General features: G+C 29.1%; 1 protein-coding gene across 1 annotated transcript in view; it reads right to left on the bottom strand.

The window, feature by feature from the left end:
• Window positions 1–18,564, bottom strand: part of LOC111623459 — a 34,724-nt gene that overhangs the window by 11,239 nt on the left and 4,921 nt on the right. The window contains exons 4-11 of the mRNA XM_023366043.1: window positions 15,139–15,164; window positions 14,251–14,459; window positions 12,642–12,790; window positions 10,479–10,622; window positions 6,689–6,753; window positions 5,726–5,934; window positions 4,117–4,265; window positions 1,397–1,546 (exon numbers count right to left, since the gene is read on the bottom strand). Coding sequence (XP_023221811.1) covers window positions 1,397–1,546; window positions 4,117–4,265; window positions 5,726–5,934; window positions 6,689–6,753; window positions 10,479–10,622; window positions 12,642–12,790; window positions 14,251–14,459; window positions 15,139–15,164 — 1,101 coding nt within the window. The remainder of the gene's footprint in view (window positions 1–1,396; window positions 1,547–4,116; window positions 4,266–5,725; window positions 5,935–6,688; window positions 6,754–10,478; window positions 10,623–12,641; window positions 12,791–14,250; window positions 14,460–15,138; window positions 15,165–18,564) is intronic.

Genomic DNA, 18,564 nt, shown 5'->3' with positions numbered 1-18,564 from the left:
AAATTGTCTTATCTAGGCACGCTTGCTTCACACTTCAAAATCTTGTTTAAAAGAAAAACTGCCATATTGACCATGACTGTTGTTAACCTATTATATTTCTATAATTATTGAATGAATAAAAAATCCTGGCCTCAGAGATTGTGAAAATTNCAAATTACTATTTTTTTAATAAAAAAAAACAATACTTTTAGTTAATAAATTATATTATAAAGTTGTCAGTCTGAAAATCTAATACTAGATAATTGTCAAGTAAATCGCAGGTGTCTCCGTGCGACAATTTTCCAAACAAATGCCGAAAAGCGCGTCGACTTTGACGCCAATTGCTCGGACCTGCACGATACTAATGAATTAGCATTCTTACAAAATCCATTTTTTTAAATACTATAGATGCTAACTGCAAAATAAAAGTGTTTATAAATTTGCTATAGATTAATAAATTAATATTTGAAGTTAAGAATGAACAGATTTATGAAAGCTCTATCATTCTAGTACTTTTAACCCTAGGCTCATCTTTAGAAATGAATAAATGAAATAGATAACTTCCAAAATCAAAACCACTCATACTTTTCAAACAAACGGATTTGTAAATTAAACAAAAAAACATTTATATAATCATTTAATGAATAAACCCATTTGTTGAAAAAGTGGACAAATACAAGATAATGAATGAATCCTTCCTCTTTTTAAATAGTTTTGCCTATATTCCAATAAACTGCAATAAGATTCAACTATGTATAAAGGGCAATTTTTAATTTCCCCAATCATATAACATTGAAATTATATTCTAGCTAAAAAAAATTTTAATCTTGGATTGCCACTATTTGACAAAAACCATGGATATGCTCTTAACTCATTTAGAATATTTGGTATAGAATTTGTACGAGAAGAGATCTGGGCAGTTCTGTAGAATAAAAATGACTATGAGAATTCTAGTGCACTACATTTAAGATAGATGTTAGTGTAATTTTTAAAAATTCTTCTATTGAATTCTTAAAAGGATCCTCTTTTTTCTAACAACAGAGTACCAAAGGTTTTATAGAACAATTTGAATATTGAGATTTTGGAACACAAAATAGACATTATAATGGGAAAGATTATAACAAATGTGTAAAAGAAATAATGAGTAAAGATGTAATGGAATTTTGGAAGCCAAAATTTTGAACAATTTGATCAAGGAGCTAATTACTTTCATGTATTGCAAGGACACTTTGGACAGTGTGTAAAATACAAATCCAACTAAATCTACATTTTTACGAGAAAAGGAACAATACGGCTAGCACGTGCCAAAGAGCTCGAACGACTCCGACTACGATATGTAATATCTTCTCACTATTCAGTTTCAATCTGCTATATTATTCAAATAATATTTGAAAATAAATAATTTCAATTAATATACCTCATTTCCATTCCTCCAGAAGGTACTCTGAAAACTTTCACAAGTCTTCCTGTATTTTCCATCAGTTTATCTTCAATCATTTTTTTCAGAATATCCAGACCATCAAATCTAGTTGCTGATATATATAATAAGTCTTTTTCCCTTTCACTGCTGAAAAGTAAAATTTTAGCCTTCGTTAAAACATCAATACGTAAGAAAATAATATAAATATTCATAAAAAGATTCAATATTTTTTCTATGTAAACAAGATTTTATTCTTAGTTCATTTACAATAATCATATAAAAAGCATTTCTTAAAATCTTAGAATTTCAGAATATTTTTTTTTTTTCTCTTTCTTTTCTCTGTAAGCAGTCTGAGAATTTCAATATGGCACTTCTAACATCCAAAGGTTTCCAATGACAATAACTTTATTTGTTTAATTTATCATAATTTCAGAATGATGTATATTTTTGTTCCATCTTCGGCAAAGTTAAAAAAATTGTTGAAACTATTTTTTAACTTCACTGAAAAGGGAATGAAAATATACATCATTCCGAAATGCATATGTAATAAAACAAATAAACCGGTGTCTTTAAATTCATGTCAATTTTCAAATCAAGCGTCATATTTCACCACTTTTATATAAAAATCCTCTATGTAACATTAAATAACTGATAATATTCAATCTTTAGTCCTTAATAAAATCAAAATTAGTAGATCCCAAAATATGCAAAATAAAATACACTTTACTTAACTAACCAAAGCTTTACGTTATCTTATTCTTCAAGTAAATAACGAAAAGACAACTTAAAAATGTCTCTCGGCCTCAACGTAATAACGTGCAGTCATTATCATTCTTAAGTTAGATGTTGATCTAATCCTATAAGTAAGTATGTGAGAATTGCAGGGTAGACAAAGTGCAATGAAATTCTCCGAGAACTACAAATGGAACCAGTGACTCAGTGTATTTATGCTGCATGTGCTATTATTTTTCCTGACAGCATGTAAATGGTAAAGAAATTTTGAAATATTAACCTGAAGAGTTCAGATCAATTGATCATCCAATGAAATATTGGTGAGGAAACCTTATGGTGTTTCCTAGAGTGGGCTCTACAACTGAAATTTTAAATTCTATGACTTTCCTGACAACAAAAAACTAAAAGAGCATAGAAAGATGATAGATCAAATAAAGCGCAGTGTTACGGTCATTACTTCTGGTGGGATAATAGGGAACAAAGTTGATGACTTTGTACAAATTCCCTAACCTTTGCATCCCTTACAGTATGACACACAGTCAAATGCTGCTTTATTTTGTCAAACTATGCACATACGCTACTGCTTCTCCAACTTTTTAATTGGTAATTTTTTTATAATTAATAGTTATGTATTTTTTATAATTGCCAAATTATTAAAACTAAAAATAAAATGTTTTATTAAATTAAAGTAGTTTATCCACAACCATAAATTTATACATGGCTTTGAAAAAAGAAAAAAGCCATTATTATTATCCATTAACAAATCCTATATAATCCACGTTCAAAAGTATATATTTATTAAATTTATCCCTTAATAAATTTCCTGAACTTTATAAAATCAAATTGTTGCATTATGCCACAAAATTATTAAAATTAAAAATGGTAAATAATTTTATCATTTGTACTTTATAAATTTTGGGGAAATTTTGTGTATGCTTAGAAGAAATTTTGGATCTGAAGATATTCTGCACCCCTTTTCATAAGTTGTATTGAATGCACCATATTATTTTTGCTGCCTGCAGACGGCTACACTTAGTCAAGCATATTTTCGGCAAAAAAAATTGGCAAGGGAGCCAAGGAAGCAAATTCCTCCGCGACTTTTTTCCGAACACTAACGAAATAGTCGCATTTTTTTTATTCGTTTTCATCTGTTAAAATAAGGAAAATGAAAGGGAAAAACCGACTTTGATTAAAATAAAATTATTTACTTTAAAACAACAAAATGTTTTAATTGTTCAGAGATTATAACTTAATTAAAAGATAATTAAATTTAATTAATGCTTAAAATTTATTTCCCTAATAAATCATTTTTTAAAATAAAAATAAATTCAAGAAACAACTTTATTTAGTATGGAATTAAATGGAAAATACACTATTACTGAAAAGGAAATACAGTAAATTGTAATGATTTTTATTCTATTTGAAAATCCTTGAACTCTTATTCATAACAAAAAGTATTATAAATACATTTTATTCAAATAGATCAAACAAATGGTACAGTATTTTTATTGATATTGTAAAAAGATGTTTTAATTGAAATAATAAGTACTCTTAGATATTTATGTTGAAAAATATTAAGTTATGTCATACATAACTTACTGTTTTTACTGTAAATAAAATTACAATCTGAAATGTTTCCCTTCCGATATTTTTGAACGTATCACCGTTCCTCAGATACAGATATTTCAACCGCATTGTAATGTACTCACAACAGCAAATATTTCTTTTTATTTATCTGGCTTCCTAAACTTCCTTTTTAGAAATTAAACTTCATTAAACAGAGAATTTTTAACATTCTGTAGACAAATTTATAATGTAGAAGTTTAACTGTAGTTGTTTCTTGATATTTATTTCTACTATAAAAATTGATTGACAAAACCTTGTAAATTTATCAATTTATAACATTGTAATAAGACAATTTAAAATACTGTATTTCTTATCTTTCTTTCTTTATTAAATTATATTTAAGGCACTGTAAAACTTACCTTTTTAATAAATCAACTTTATTTCCTACTTCAATTATAGAATCTAATAAGGAAGAAGGTAAATTCAAATTTTCTAATGTATTTAGAACATTATCTTTCTGAGCAATTTGATCGGGATGACTAATATCACGAACGTGAACGATTACATCCTGAAAGTAAATGTCTTCTATAAGTTTATTATTTTTAAAATAAAACCATTAAATGTAAGAAATTAATGCTATTTTACTAATTAACTAGTAACATTTAAGTAGCATTCAATTTCATATTTTATACTAACTTGAATATTTTATAAATTTGGCTTTGAAGTAACGAATTAATGTAAAGTTGAAAGTAAAACATAATTTGATTATTGTAAAAAAAATTAATTTTTGATAAGCTTTTTTATTCTATGCTATTAAAATTAAAATAAATTCAAATTTATCACTTTAGTAATGAATACTAATAAGAAAAAAAATATAATAAAAATAATTCATTACAAAATATATTTAATTAAGAAATAGCTAAACAGAATAAATTATAAATACTTATAATCAGTTTTGAATTTTTTCTTATTTTGTGTAATCTTTTCACATGGTTACAATAGAAGATCAAACTTTTAAATGATAGCTACAGGTGAATATATACTTGAATATCTTCACGTGTGTTATTGTGCATCTATTATCCATGTATAGTTGAATATAAGGCATTCGGTACAGAAAAATGATTTTCAGAAGTCTAATAATAGTCCGAGGGAAATAATTCTAAAACAGCTCATCGAGACACAATTTTAGAATTACAGTAGAGCGTCAATTATCCGAATCAATTGGGGACTGGGGTTGTTGGGAAAATTGATTTTTCGGATAACCGATTATGCACGAAAAAATATATTAACCTATCAAGTGTTTAAATTCGTTCAAATCCTGGCACGTCCTTAAGTACCCTGTCGTGGTCCCGCCAGTGCTGCCAGCTAAAATACGCACACCGACAAAAGTAATATTGGAGTAGCCCAAGACAGCCAAATATTGCAGTGCCACATAACTAGCAGAAATTTAAATTTGCTGACTGGAATGCTTTCAGTTAACCAATGTTTCGGTTGATCAGTATTCTGATAATCGATGCTCTACTGTACTAGATTGTGATTGTACCATACATTCTGCTAACTTATTTTAATTAGAGTTAGCTTATAATAGCTCTAAATATTTCCACTTTATATGAAATTTTCATTAATTAGACTTTTACCATATTATTGCTTTTATATTGTTTTTAAAATTCACCTACTGAGAAATTTTTTAAGATATTTTACACTTCAGAAACAGCTAAGAAGCCTCATTAAAGAAGAGTAAATTATTAATATTTTTTAAAATGTTTTTCCTGATGTGCAAACAGCACTTTGCTTTATTGTATTATGTCTTTTATTTATTCTTTTTTACAATTATTTCTGAAACCTTATTAAAATTAAATTATTATCTATTTTTTTAAAAATTAAACATGAAAATATAAAATATAAGTAGGTTTTTCTTGCTTTCTTTTCATTCTCAACATATGATATGTAATATTTATTTATTTGTATTAACTAAATATTGCTTTGTTAATCACAAATAATTAAATTTAAGTATTACTTTTAACTTACAGAAAGAACCATATCCTCTAATGTTGCAGCAAATGATTCAATTAATGTAGTTGGTATATCAGAGATAAAACCAATTGTATCAACATAAAGTATTTTTTGCAGTGAAAATAATCTCCCAGCATGGGTAGTAACATCTAATGTAGCAAAAAGCTGATCTTTCGGTTCTAATTTAACATCACCTGTTAATGCTTTTATAAGAGATGTTTTACCTATAATATAAAAAAGAAATTCATAATTATAAAATAGTCTTTAGCTCTGTACTGATAATTAAATAATATATTTTTGTACAAATGAATAAAATTAAAGTACAGAATGTTACAATGATATTAGATATAAATATATGTTAATAAGATTTATTATGCACTATTCTGAAAAATATACAAATCTTATAGTAATAACTAGCTTGTTATGCCAGCTTTGTCCAGGTTTATAAGGCTAACGTCAGACGAGTGTGAAAACGCGCGAACGCTATTTTTTCGATTCGTGTTGGCCAAGTTGTGGTAAGACAAGCACTGTTTTTCTGGAGCACATCAGTAGTCGGCTTCGTTTCAGACGCAATTAAGAAATAGTTAAACAGAATAAATTATATAAATAAATACTTATGATCAGTTTTAATAATAACTACAACACCTATGACAGGATACCATAGGGAGATAGATCCTGTGAGACTGATGGCCAGGGAAAAATGTGAATTTCATTCAGGCTGATGAGAGTTCACTATGCAATATGCAGTTGGACATTGTCTTGCTAGAACACTGTGTCAAGTGTGGCCTGCACCAGTGGCCAAACTACAGACCCCCACAATTTTGTGATGTACTGGTCCACTGTCAAAGTACCAAACATGTGCACCAAAGCTGTTCAGATCTGGTAGATTGCCACAAACTGTTTTTTTCATTATATACATAAGTATTTAAAAACAAAGGACATAGGCAATATTGGTACATCCTTCTGATTGTAACTGACCTCCCTTTTTCTTATTTCTGTTTTTATAATGTTCAAATAAAGTTTCTCTCAATTCAGGTTCCTCACTAATTTGTACAATTGTTTTACTAATATCCATGTCTATTTTTTACAATACGCAGGTACCATACACCCTTCGACAGGAAGGACGCTGATCCGACACATCCTGGAAACAATGTTAATATATCTGTTTTTTTTACACTCGTCTGAAGACTGTAGGCTTGGAGTGTATCTCCCAGCATGCAATAGTCATGCAATGGCATAAGATTATCATGGACAATCTGGCTGCCTGTCCATGCCACATAACATGACTTTTTGCATATCCACTCCCATATTTTTTACGCAATCCTGTGATATCTGTCAAAAACCACGGACGTGAAAGCATGTTTGTCTGACATTAGTCTAAAGGACCACTCACAGTAATTGAGAGGCATTACTAATTGTAAATTTCAAAAATATATGCTGTAAAATCCATTTTAAGAACATTATCAGAATGCCTATAGCTATGTGAAAAGTATGTCTCATAAATAGCAAGTTTATAGAAGAATTATTGCAATTAGTTTGGTTTATTTGGTTATGACAACACAACACATAGACAATCTGCCAAGGGGATGCCTACCAGAAGGATTTTTATAGGAAACTGACTCCTATTTAGGCATTATTAACTGGAAGAAAATTTGGAAAACTCCATGTGGCTAGCTCATTGGTGATACGTGAACCCACAACCAACTACCAGTGTAACAGTTTCAACTCCATGCAGGTGAATGCTACATGCTACTTATCAAACTAATAATACAGCATGTCCACTTTGTGCTATATTATTGTTACAGTAATTCGGTGAAATATAGAAATGGCACTATGTGCAAATCCAGCAAATGCAATGTAGACAAAAATTAATTGATATATAGAAATCCAATAAATATTTTGGGGTGGTATGTATGGTGTTATCTAAATTAGTAATATATTAACGGAACTTGGCAGTTCCGTTAATAGACTACTAATTTAGTAATTTGTAGCAATTGGTCAAAAAGTCTAGAAGTGCATAGAGAACACACAAACAAACAAACAAAAACATTCTCATTTATAGATATAGATAAAAGCATATAATTAGCAATAAAAGTATTTTCATTGTTAAACCTATACATGTTAAATATTTACTATTAGTCAAATTATGAAATGTCAATCAGACATGGTATAAACCAGTGTTTCTCAACCTCTAATGAATCGTTGCCCCTTCAACGTAGTATCGCCCCCTTCAATAAAACTGTTACGTAGTATCGCCCCCTTCACTTCAAAATTCCGATGCCGAGGGCCAGGGCTAACGCCAAATTCATACAGCATTGAATAGACTAGTGACTAGTATAATGTTATTTGTTTAATTATTGTACGATATAACGAATAAAATAACTAATTAATCTTAATATAATGTTTTACTATATCGCCCAGAAAATTGTTTTTCGCCCCCAAAAATATAAATTGTTACAAATTGCCCCCTCAACATGGAAAAACGCCGACATGGGGGGCGATATCGCCCCCGTTGAGAAACACTGGTATAAACAAAAGCAAAATGATTTAGTAATCAAAAAATTTTGTAATAGTATATACGTGCCTCAAAAATAAAATCACAACAGCATGAAGGAATGTGCATAGTCACATGCATATTGCAGGATCAGTAGAGGTAAAAGACATATGCAAATGATTAAAAGAACAAACAAAGATATACAACAGACTCCTGTTTATTCGGTAATGAGTATGACCCCACGGGCAACTATACAGATCACTATACGATGAGATATACTATCAATAAGGCAATTAATGGTTGTCTGAGGTATATTTCTTGCCAAGCTGCATCCACTGTGACATGCACGTCACCTACAGCAGTGTTCCGCAACCAGTGTGCCGTCACAAGGTGAAAGGTGTGACGTGAACTTTTACATATTCTATTAATCTCATGTTTTATTTATATATTTTTATCACAGTTGTTATGTTTATTATGCTTGTATTTCATTCACTGATGAAATAAGATGATGTTAAAGTAATAAACACATATGTCGTCCCAGTATTCACTTATTCTTTTGGAGTTATACATTGGACTCACACAGATCTTGAGCAACTCCAAATGACAACAAAAACACTTACTAAGCATAAACATCATCATCCTAAATCTGTCATAGAAAGATTAACCATTCCACGTAAAGATGGCGGACGTGGCACAGTGGGGCCAAATCCCAAAAAGCTGGCCAAAAGTCAAAAGCGTTATCAATTTGGCTGAAAGTCAGTACTCTAGGGTTTTCGGGATCGCTGATTACGAATCCGAAGTCAAAATTTGAAATAAAAACAAAACGACGGATTTAACACGAACCACTTTTATAGAAAAACTACAAAATAAATCCATATATTGTTTAATACAATAAAACATACAATCAGTTGATTAAAAGTTCATGCATCGTCATCCAAAGAATAATTTGATTCACAATCAGATGATTCAACTTTGAAATTGCTGGAGCTTCCTGTACTTGCCAGTATATGTGGCACAACTAACAATAAAACTGCTTCTGGAAGCAACAACTGAGTTTTTTCGAGGTAATTCACACAAACTCGAAATAAACGAATCAGATATTAATAATAGGCATAAAATAATGTCTTCCATTGTTTTCACTTGGGAACTTTTCTTGCAAAAGCTTCTCGAAACTTTTTAATGTATTTATATTAGTATACTCTTGAGAGTCTTCAGACATCTGCCCTATCAGCAATACCGATGAATTTATCATTTCTGCACCATGAATCAATATCTTATGTACCGAAGTTGGCATGCAGAACCACGGATATAACTGCTCAGAGTAACAAGCTGTCTGTAAAGCATAATCTTGAAATTCTATGAAATCGATTTCATGGCCACACGAAATTGTCTGCAATATGACATGGAAATGCTTAATCAAGTCCTCATCAACTCCTGTAATAGCAGCAGAAATGCTTGAGTTTTCGAAAAATCATCGAGCGGTATTCCCATCATTCGAGCTACCGAAACCAGGCTTTGGTTGATCGACTATTAGACCCAATTCTATACGGAAACCCTTCTGTATATTCATTTTTCAGGGTCTTATTTGTTTATTTTCTTTATCACTATGCACTTGCCACAGTTTTATTTCAAGCTCATATGCTACATACAAACAACATTCAAAACACACAGACAAATTCAAGAAAAAGAGCAAACATTCCGCGTCGTTAATGTACAAAATTCAGAAAACTATGTTCTACATTGCAAGAACTTGCACCAATGACACAATTGCAGCTAGTTGCAGCTAGTTTTAATTTTTTTCATTCAATAATAGTTCCATCTACAACATGCAATCGGTCCAGTCGCAGAACTCTACAGAATTTATGAACTTTTCTCTACATGTTTAAAATTTTCTGTTGTAATCTTCCGTTCATTTTCATACAAATCATTCGTTTACTGTTATCACATAAAGTATTATTAACAATTTTGTGTTACATAATGATATTCTATTTACTTGCAGCTGCAGATTCCATTTTTTAAATTTAAATTCAATTGAATATTATTATTTATTTTCAAATTTTGTGTAAATGCAGTAAAATTTTTCAAATGTCTCCTGTTACCTAATACCACTGCAAATCTGCAGATTTTCTAAGTAATTCATCAGATGAGGAATCACTATACCATTGAAAGTTCCTTATTTATTATAGCTGCCTTATTAATTTGAGTAATATTTCTGGTAGGTGTTTGAAATGACCTTCTGGGTTCAACAAGACCAGCAGTTGAAGATTTGCATACCTTTTTTTCTTTTCTTGCACAGGAGAATCAGAAGATTTGGAATAACAACTACTTGCTTTGTGACTTCTAGATGAACTTTCAAAAGGTTCTTGATCTAACAAAACATCGTTCAGCAATGCTTCCGAATGAACTTTGGAAACATTGCTGAATGATATTGTAAATGTTTCACAATCAAACATTTTTCACTTGCTTTTAGATGCTGTCGTTACCGATATAAATGAACACAAACTGAACAAATATGTATTGTAGTGTATTAAAAAAATATGTAGTGTACAATGAAAGCTTCTTCCTAAAATATTCAGGTTCAGATGTGCATAACTGTGAGGAACGTGTGCACCGTATGCCGCCAACATAAAAATTGTCTTATCTAGGCACGCTTGCTTCACACTTCAAAATCTTGTTTAAAAGAAAAACTGCCATATTGACCATGACTGTTGTTAACCTATTATATTTCTATAATTATTGAATGAATAAAAAATCCTGGCCTCAGAGATTGTGAAAATTTTTATCATTATGGTAGTCAACATGTTAACACATTGATAGATATATCAGAGCTTCTTATAATTATGCTTTTTGCCATAGTCCTACTAATAGATGATGTTAATGCTTAGGTCTATAAAATTATTAATGTGCTAAAGCTCATTTAAGTACAAAATAATTGTCAGAAACTGATAGTTTTTACAATTAGTAAATTTGTAACAACTATGATTTTATACAAATTAATTTATTAAAATGTTTTCATTTCAAAAATGTTAACAGTTTATAATAGTACTTTCTGTTACATACAATGAAGTGGTATAATAAGGCAATAGACTATCAATACATCCACTTTATTAAATATATTTTATTACCACAATGCATTTTTGGTACAAACCCCTCTTCTGTTAACTTGACAGAATTTACACTTCTATGCTAAAAGCCTAGAAATGTTAATTCCATGTATTGTAATTGTTGTTTGTTAAAATGTAAAACTGTTGTAAAAATAGTTAGCTTAATATAATTAAGATAGTACATATTTTATTGTGTAAAACCAATTGGTTTATTACAATGATTACAATAGACCAGTAACAAAATACCTATACTAAAAGTTTATATGATAATAAAATATTAATTATTTTTAGTAAAAAAAAATGCATTAATTAAAGATTATTAATAAACATGTTTTATAAGAAGTAATACTACTGTCAATTTTTTAGTCCTGTTATAGATAGTCTTTCTATATATTTCAAAAAACATCTACAGTTGACCCCCCTATAACACGGCAGATACGTTCCGGTTTTTATGAATCCATTTTCTACGAGTCCAGCCAATCACAGCCTGGCACGTATGCAGTTTACGGACTACAGCTATTTGAAAGGTTTCTTCCATAAAATTAATTGATTCTAGACTAATTCGACTCAACATTTCCAAAATACGTATAATTTTTTGGTAATAATCCATATAANAATTTAATTAATGCTTAAAATTTATTTCCCTAATAAATCATTTTTTAAAATAAAAATAAATTCAAGAAACAACTTTATTTAGTATGGAATTAAATGGAAAATACACTATTACTGAAAAGGAAATACAGTAAATTGTAATGATTTTTATTCTATTTGAAAATCCTTGAACTCTTATTCATAACAAAAAGTATTATAAATACATTTTATTCAAATAGATCAAACAAATGGTACAGTATTTTTATTGATATTGTAAAAAGATGTTTTAATTGAAATAATAAGTACTCTTAGATATTTATGTTGAAAAATATTAAGTTATGTCATACATAACTTACTGTTTTTACTGTAAATAAAATTACAATCTGAAATGTTTCCCTTCCGATATTTTTGAACGTATCACCGTTCCTCAGATACAGATATTTCAACCGCATTGTAATGTACTCACAACAGCAAATATTTCTTTTTATTTATCTGGCTTCCTAAACTTCCTTTTTAGAAATTAAACTTCATTAAACAGAGAATTTTTAACATTCTGTAGACAAATTTATAATGTAGAAGTTTAACTGTAGTTGTTTCTTGATATTTATTTCTACTATAAAAATTGATTGACAAAACCTTGTAAATTTATCAATTTATAACATTGTAATAAGACAATTTAAAATACTGTATTTCTTATCTTTCTTTCTTTATTAAATTATATTTAAGGCACTGTAAAACTTACCTTTTTAATAAATCAACTTTATTTCCTACTTCAATTATAGAATCTAATAAGGAAGAAGGTAAATTCAAATTTTCTAATGTATTTAGAACATTATCTTTCTGAGCAATTTGATCGGGATGACTAATATCACGAACGTGAACGATTACATCCTGAAAGTAAATGTCTTCTATAAGTTTATTATTTTTAAAATAAAACCATTAAATGTAAGAAATTAATGCTATTTTACTAATTAACTAGTAACATTTAAGTAGCATTCAATTTCATATTTTATACTAACTTGAATATTTTATAAATTTGGCTTTGAAGTAACGAATTAATGTAAAGTTGAAAGTAAAACATAATTTGATTATTGTAAAAAAAATTAATTTTTGATAAGCTTTTTTATTCTATGCTATTAAAATTAAAATAAATTCAAATTTATCACTTTAGTAATGAATACTAATAAGAAAAAAAATATAATAAAAATAATTCATTACAAAATATATTTAATTAAGAAATAGCTAAACAGAATAAATTATAAATACTTATAATCAGTTTTGAATTTTTTCTTATTTTGTGTAATCTTTTCACATGGTTACAATAGAAGATCAAACTTTTAAATGATAGCTACAGGTGAATATATACTTGAATATCTTCACGTGTGTTATTGTGCATCTATTATCCATGTATAGTTGAATATAAGGCATTCGGTACAGAAAAATGATTTTCAGAAGTCTAATAATAGTCCGAGGGAAATAATTCTAAAACAGCTCATCGAGACACAATTTTAGAATTACAGTAGAGCGTCAATTATCCGAATCAATTGGGGACTGGGGTTGTTGGGAAAATTGATTTTTCGGATAACCGATTATGCACGAAAAAATATATTAACCTATCAAGTGTTTAAATTCGTTCAAATCCTGGCACGTCCTTAAGTACCCTGTCGTGGTCCCGCCAGTGCTGCCAGCTAAAATACGCACACCGACAAAAGTAATATTGGAGTAGCCCAAGACAGCCAAATATTGCAGTGCCACATAACTAGCAGAAATTTAAATTTGCTGACTGGAATGCTTTCAGTTAACCAATGTTTCGGTTGATCAGTATTCTGATAATCGATGCTCTACTGTACTAGATTGTGATTGTACCATACATTCTGCTAACTTATTTTAATTAGAGTTAGCTTATAATAGCTCTAAATATTTCCACTTTATATGAAATTTTCATTAATTAGACTTTTACCATATTATTGCTTTTATATTGTTTTTAAAATTCACCTACTGAGAAATTTTTTAAGATATTTTACACTTCAGAAACAGCTAAGAAGCCTCATTAAAGAAGAGTAAATTATTAATATTTTTTAAAATGTTTTTCCTGATGTGCAAACAGCACTTTGCTTTATTGTATTATGTCTTTTATTTATTCTTTTTTACAATTATTTCTGAAACCTTATTAAAATTAAATTATTATCTATTTTTTTAAAAATTAAACATGAAAATATAAAATATAAGTAGGTTTTTCTTGCTTTCTTTTCATTCTCAACATATGATATGTAATATTTATTTATTTGTATTAACTAAATATTGCTTTGTTAATCACAAATAATTAAATTTAAGTATTACTTTTAACTTACAGAAAGAACCATATCCTCTAATGTTGCAGCAAATGATTCAATTAATGTAGTTGGTATATCAGAGATAAAACCAATTGTATCAACATAAAGTATTTTTTGCAGTGAAAATAATCTCCCAGCATGGGTAGTAACATCTAATGTAGCAAAAAGCTGATCTTTCGGTTCTAATTTAACATCACCTGTTAATGCTTTTATAAGAGATGTTTTACCTATAATATAAAAAAGAAATTCATAATTATAAAATAGTCTTTAGCTCTGTACTGATAATTAAATAATATATTTTTGTACAAATGAATAAAATTAAAGTACAGAATGTTACAATGATATTAGATATAAATATATGTTAATAAGATTTATTATGCACTATTCTGAAAAATATACAAATCTTATAGTAATAACTAGCTTGTTATGCCAGCTTTGTCCAGGTTTATAAGGCTAACGTCAGACGAGTGTGAAAACGCGCGAACGCTATTTTTTCGATTCGTGTTGGCCAAGTTGTGGTAAGACAAGCACTGTTTTTCTGGAGCACATCAGTAGTCGGCTTCGTTTCAGACGCAATTAAGAAATAGTTAAACAGAATAAATTATATAAATAAATACTTATGATCAGTTTTAATAATAACTACAACACCTATGACAGGATACCATAGGGAGATAGATCCTGTGAGACTGATGGCCAGGGAAAAATGTGAATTTCATTCAGGCTGATGAGAGTTCACTATGCAATATGCAGTTGGACATTGTCTTGCTANACACGCAACGGAGAAAAATTTCAACATCGGATACGTTAAACTATTTTTTCGTACATAAATCGGTTATCCGAAATATCAGTTATACGAACAACCCCAGTCCCCAATTGATTCGGAAAATCGACGCTCTACTGTATTACTTATGTATTTCACCATAGTTGTAAGACTGTAACAAACAAATATATGATCTAAATTAAATTGAATAAACAAACATTTTTTGGAAAATACACTTTAATTGTATTTAACTAAACAAATAAATAATGTTTTTAAAAAGAAAACAAAATTTAAATTTTACAAAACAAAAAAATTTCTTATTTATTCATCTTCAGTGATATATTGAGATTGTGATGCAAAGTTAAGAGCAATGACTCTAGGATTTGAAACAAATAAATAAATAACCTGTTAATTTAATTACATATAAAACACATTTTAAAATTAATACAACATATGGACCAGAAATTTCGCCCATTAAATCAGGGTTTTACTGTAATCACTAATCTTGCATATGGATCAAATTAAATAGACATTGTACATGATGCAATCAAAAAGAAACTAAACTGTTCCCACTGTTTAAAAAGTATAATTATGAACCTCAGATAGGAAAATTATATCAAATAAACAGCAGCACATTTCCTATTAAAAAATATTTAGTTCCATTATAATCAATTATTATTTTCTTTTCGTTTACATGGAATTTATTGTTATTTTTTCCAATATAAATTAAAAAGTTAAATAAAGTAAAATTTGTAAGAAAGGTTTTGTTATTTTTTTTTTTTAATTACTTAAATTAAACTCCAAATTTGACTTGCAATTTGGAGTTACTAAATTTCAAATTCGATCCACCTTTGGAAAAAGGTTCTCTATCACTGTGTTAGACATTGACTGTCGGTCTACCAAATAGTGTTGAGATTTTCAATCTGGAACAACTAACTACACATGATTTTGAAACACTGCATTAAACATTATGCTGCAATTTGAGATTAAACTTAAAAGTTGAGCAAAGAGCAAACATTAAATTTTACATTAAACTTCAAAATATGCTACAAAAACCCTTGAAATGCTTCAAGAGATCTATGCCAATTAAGCCACAGGTGTGACCATTATCTCAGAGAACCAAGAAGGCAAGACAAGTCACAGGAGCATGACAAAGACGTTTTTGTTGGTCATTTTATCAACTATAAAGAGACTGTGTATTGAGAAGTTTTTCCTCCTAGTCAGTCAATGAATTCAGATTTTTACTGCAATGTTTTGAAGTGATTACACTAGGACATTTGTCACAAAAGAGCGGAAAGAACTGTGGCACAACCAAACCTTGCTTCTTCATCATGGCAATGCTCCTGTATACAGCCTTCAAAATGCAAATATTTTTGACAAAAAATAACAAAAATAACATTTCACCTTCTCTACTCATTGAATTTAACTCCTTATAACTTCTTTTTGCTCTCCAGAATAAATTGAAGCTTGAGGAGCACATTTTGATATGGTTGAAAAGATCCGGTCTGAATCACAACAGATGCTATAGAATTTTTGAAATAATGACTTCTAAGGAATATTAGAGGCTTGGCAAAGTGGTGGGATCATTATATAAATTTAGATGAAGACTGCTTTAAAGAGGATGGCTGCCAAATTTAAATTAGTTAAGTATTAAAATCTTTATAGATCAAATCCAGTTTCTGTTTGATTGTACCTTGTACACATATATCCAAATTAAAAATATCACTTTAGATAGAAAATAAAAAATAAGAGTAGATGAAGCATTTTATGAAAATTAAATATTATAATAAAAACAGTTTTATGCAAAAAGAAATGCAAACTAAAAACATTTCTAAATTAAGATAACTACTTCCAACAATTTAACACCTCGTTGTATAATAACGATCCACGAAAAAACCTTTTTTACGAGGGTTATTTTTACCTGAAGCAAACCTCGGTGGAGGTCGAAAGTACTTGTGGAACTTAATAGTGAAAATAACCCTCGTAAAAAAGGTTTTTTCGTGGATCGTTATCATTTCTAAATTCTTTGATTTTTAAAAGTTATGATATCACTTGAATACCATTTACAGTAGAGCATCGATTATCTGGGACTGGGGTTGTTCGGATATTTGATTTTTCAGATAACCGATTATGTACAAAAAAAATGTATTAACCTATCCCATGTTTAAATTCGTTCAAATCCCGGCACGTCATTAAGTACCCTCTCATGGTCATGCCAGTGCTGCCAACTAAAACATCACACCAAACAAAAATAATATTGGAGTAACCCAAGACATAGCCAAATATTGCAGTGCCACATCACTAGCAGAAATTTAAATTTGCCGACTGGAACGCTTTTAGTTAACCGATGTTTCGGTTGATCAATATTCTGATAATCGATGCTCCACTGTATTTATTTTAATCATCAATCTGAACAGTTGATTGGTTTCTTTATTTTTTTTTTAAATTTATGTGAGAATAGATGGCATTAAAAGACATCTAAAGAAAACATTACAGAACTCTCTTGCCAAATCTTAATATTTTAATGCAAGTGATATAGAAAAACTAATGACTCAGATAAAATTTGAACAATCAAATTATTCTATTTATACAGAAATATAAAAATTTAGGTTTGAGAGAGTTAACAGATGGTATGTAATCAAGACTAAACAAGCAAAACACGTTATGAAATTCTACCAAAATTGTACTTTTATGATTATTCTTGAAATCACTATTACATTGTATCAATTACTCAAAATTAAATTTGGGGCATCATATCCAAAGTACTGAGAGAGAAAGGAACTCAGATAAAATATGAAGATGTTAAATAACTAAAAGAAGAGAACATCTTGAATTTGACTTAATAGAGCTAGTGACCAGTAGAAACTAGACTTAAATGTCAGAATGAATAAACCCTTATCCAACCTAATTTCTAAAAAATTTTGTAAATCTAATAACATATATAACAACCTGACTCAATTAGTAATACCAAATGATCTGCTGGATTATTTATTGAGCAATATTAAGACTAATTTAATAATCTGAAATAAATAAATTTAATTTAGAATATTCTGAAAGAAAAGATCAAGACTGAAGCAAAACTTAAACCTACAACTCCTACTTACCATGCAATATTAATATTTTGCCAGTTACAGTAACTGGATTTCTGTCTAATCATCACTTTCAAAGCTATTATTTAATTTAGATGTAAGTATACTGGTCACTTATGGTGCCAACTAAGGATGACTTTAGTGGCCACAGCCCTCCAAGGTTCTCAGGCAATTTACACTTTCAAATTCGATCCACCTTTGGAAAAAGGTTCTCTATCACTGTGTTAGACATTGACTGTCGGTCTACCAAATAGTGTTGAGATTTTCAATCTGGAACAACTAACTACACATGATTTTGAAACACTGCATTAAACATTATGCTGCAATTTGAGATTAAACTTAAAAGTTGAGCAAAGAGCAAACATTAAATTTTACATTAAACTTCAAAATATGCTACAAAAACCCTTGAAATGCTTCAAGAGATCTATGCCAATTAAGCCACAGGTGTGACCATTATCTCAGAGAACCAAGAAGGCAAGACAA

This window comes from Centruroides sculpturatus, unplaced genomic scaffold, assembly GCF_000671375.1.
Source record: "Centruroides sculpturatus isolate CEXI.00-Female unplaced genomic scaffold, Cexi_2.0 scaffold315, whole genome shotgun sequence".
In the NCBI taxonomy this organism is placed as follows: domain Eukaryota; kingdom Metazoa; phylum Arthropoda; class Arachnida; order Scorpiones; family Buthidae; genus Centruroides; species Centruroides sculpturatus.
The sequence above is the reverse complement of the archived record's forward strand: the minus strand, read 5'-3'. Positions and strand labels throughout refer to the sequence as shown.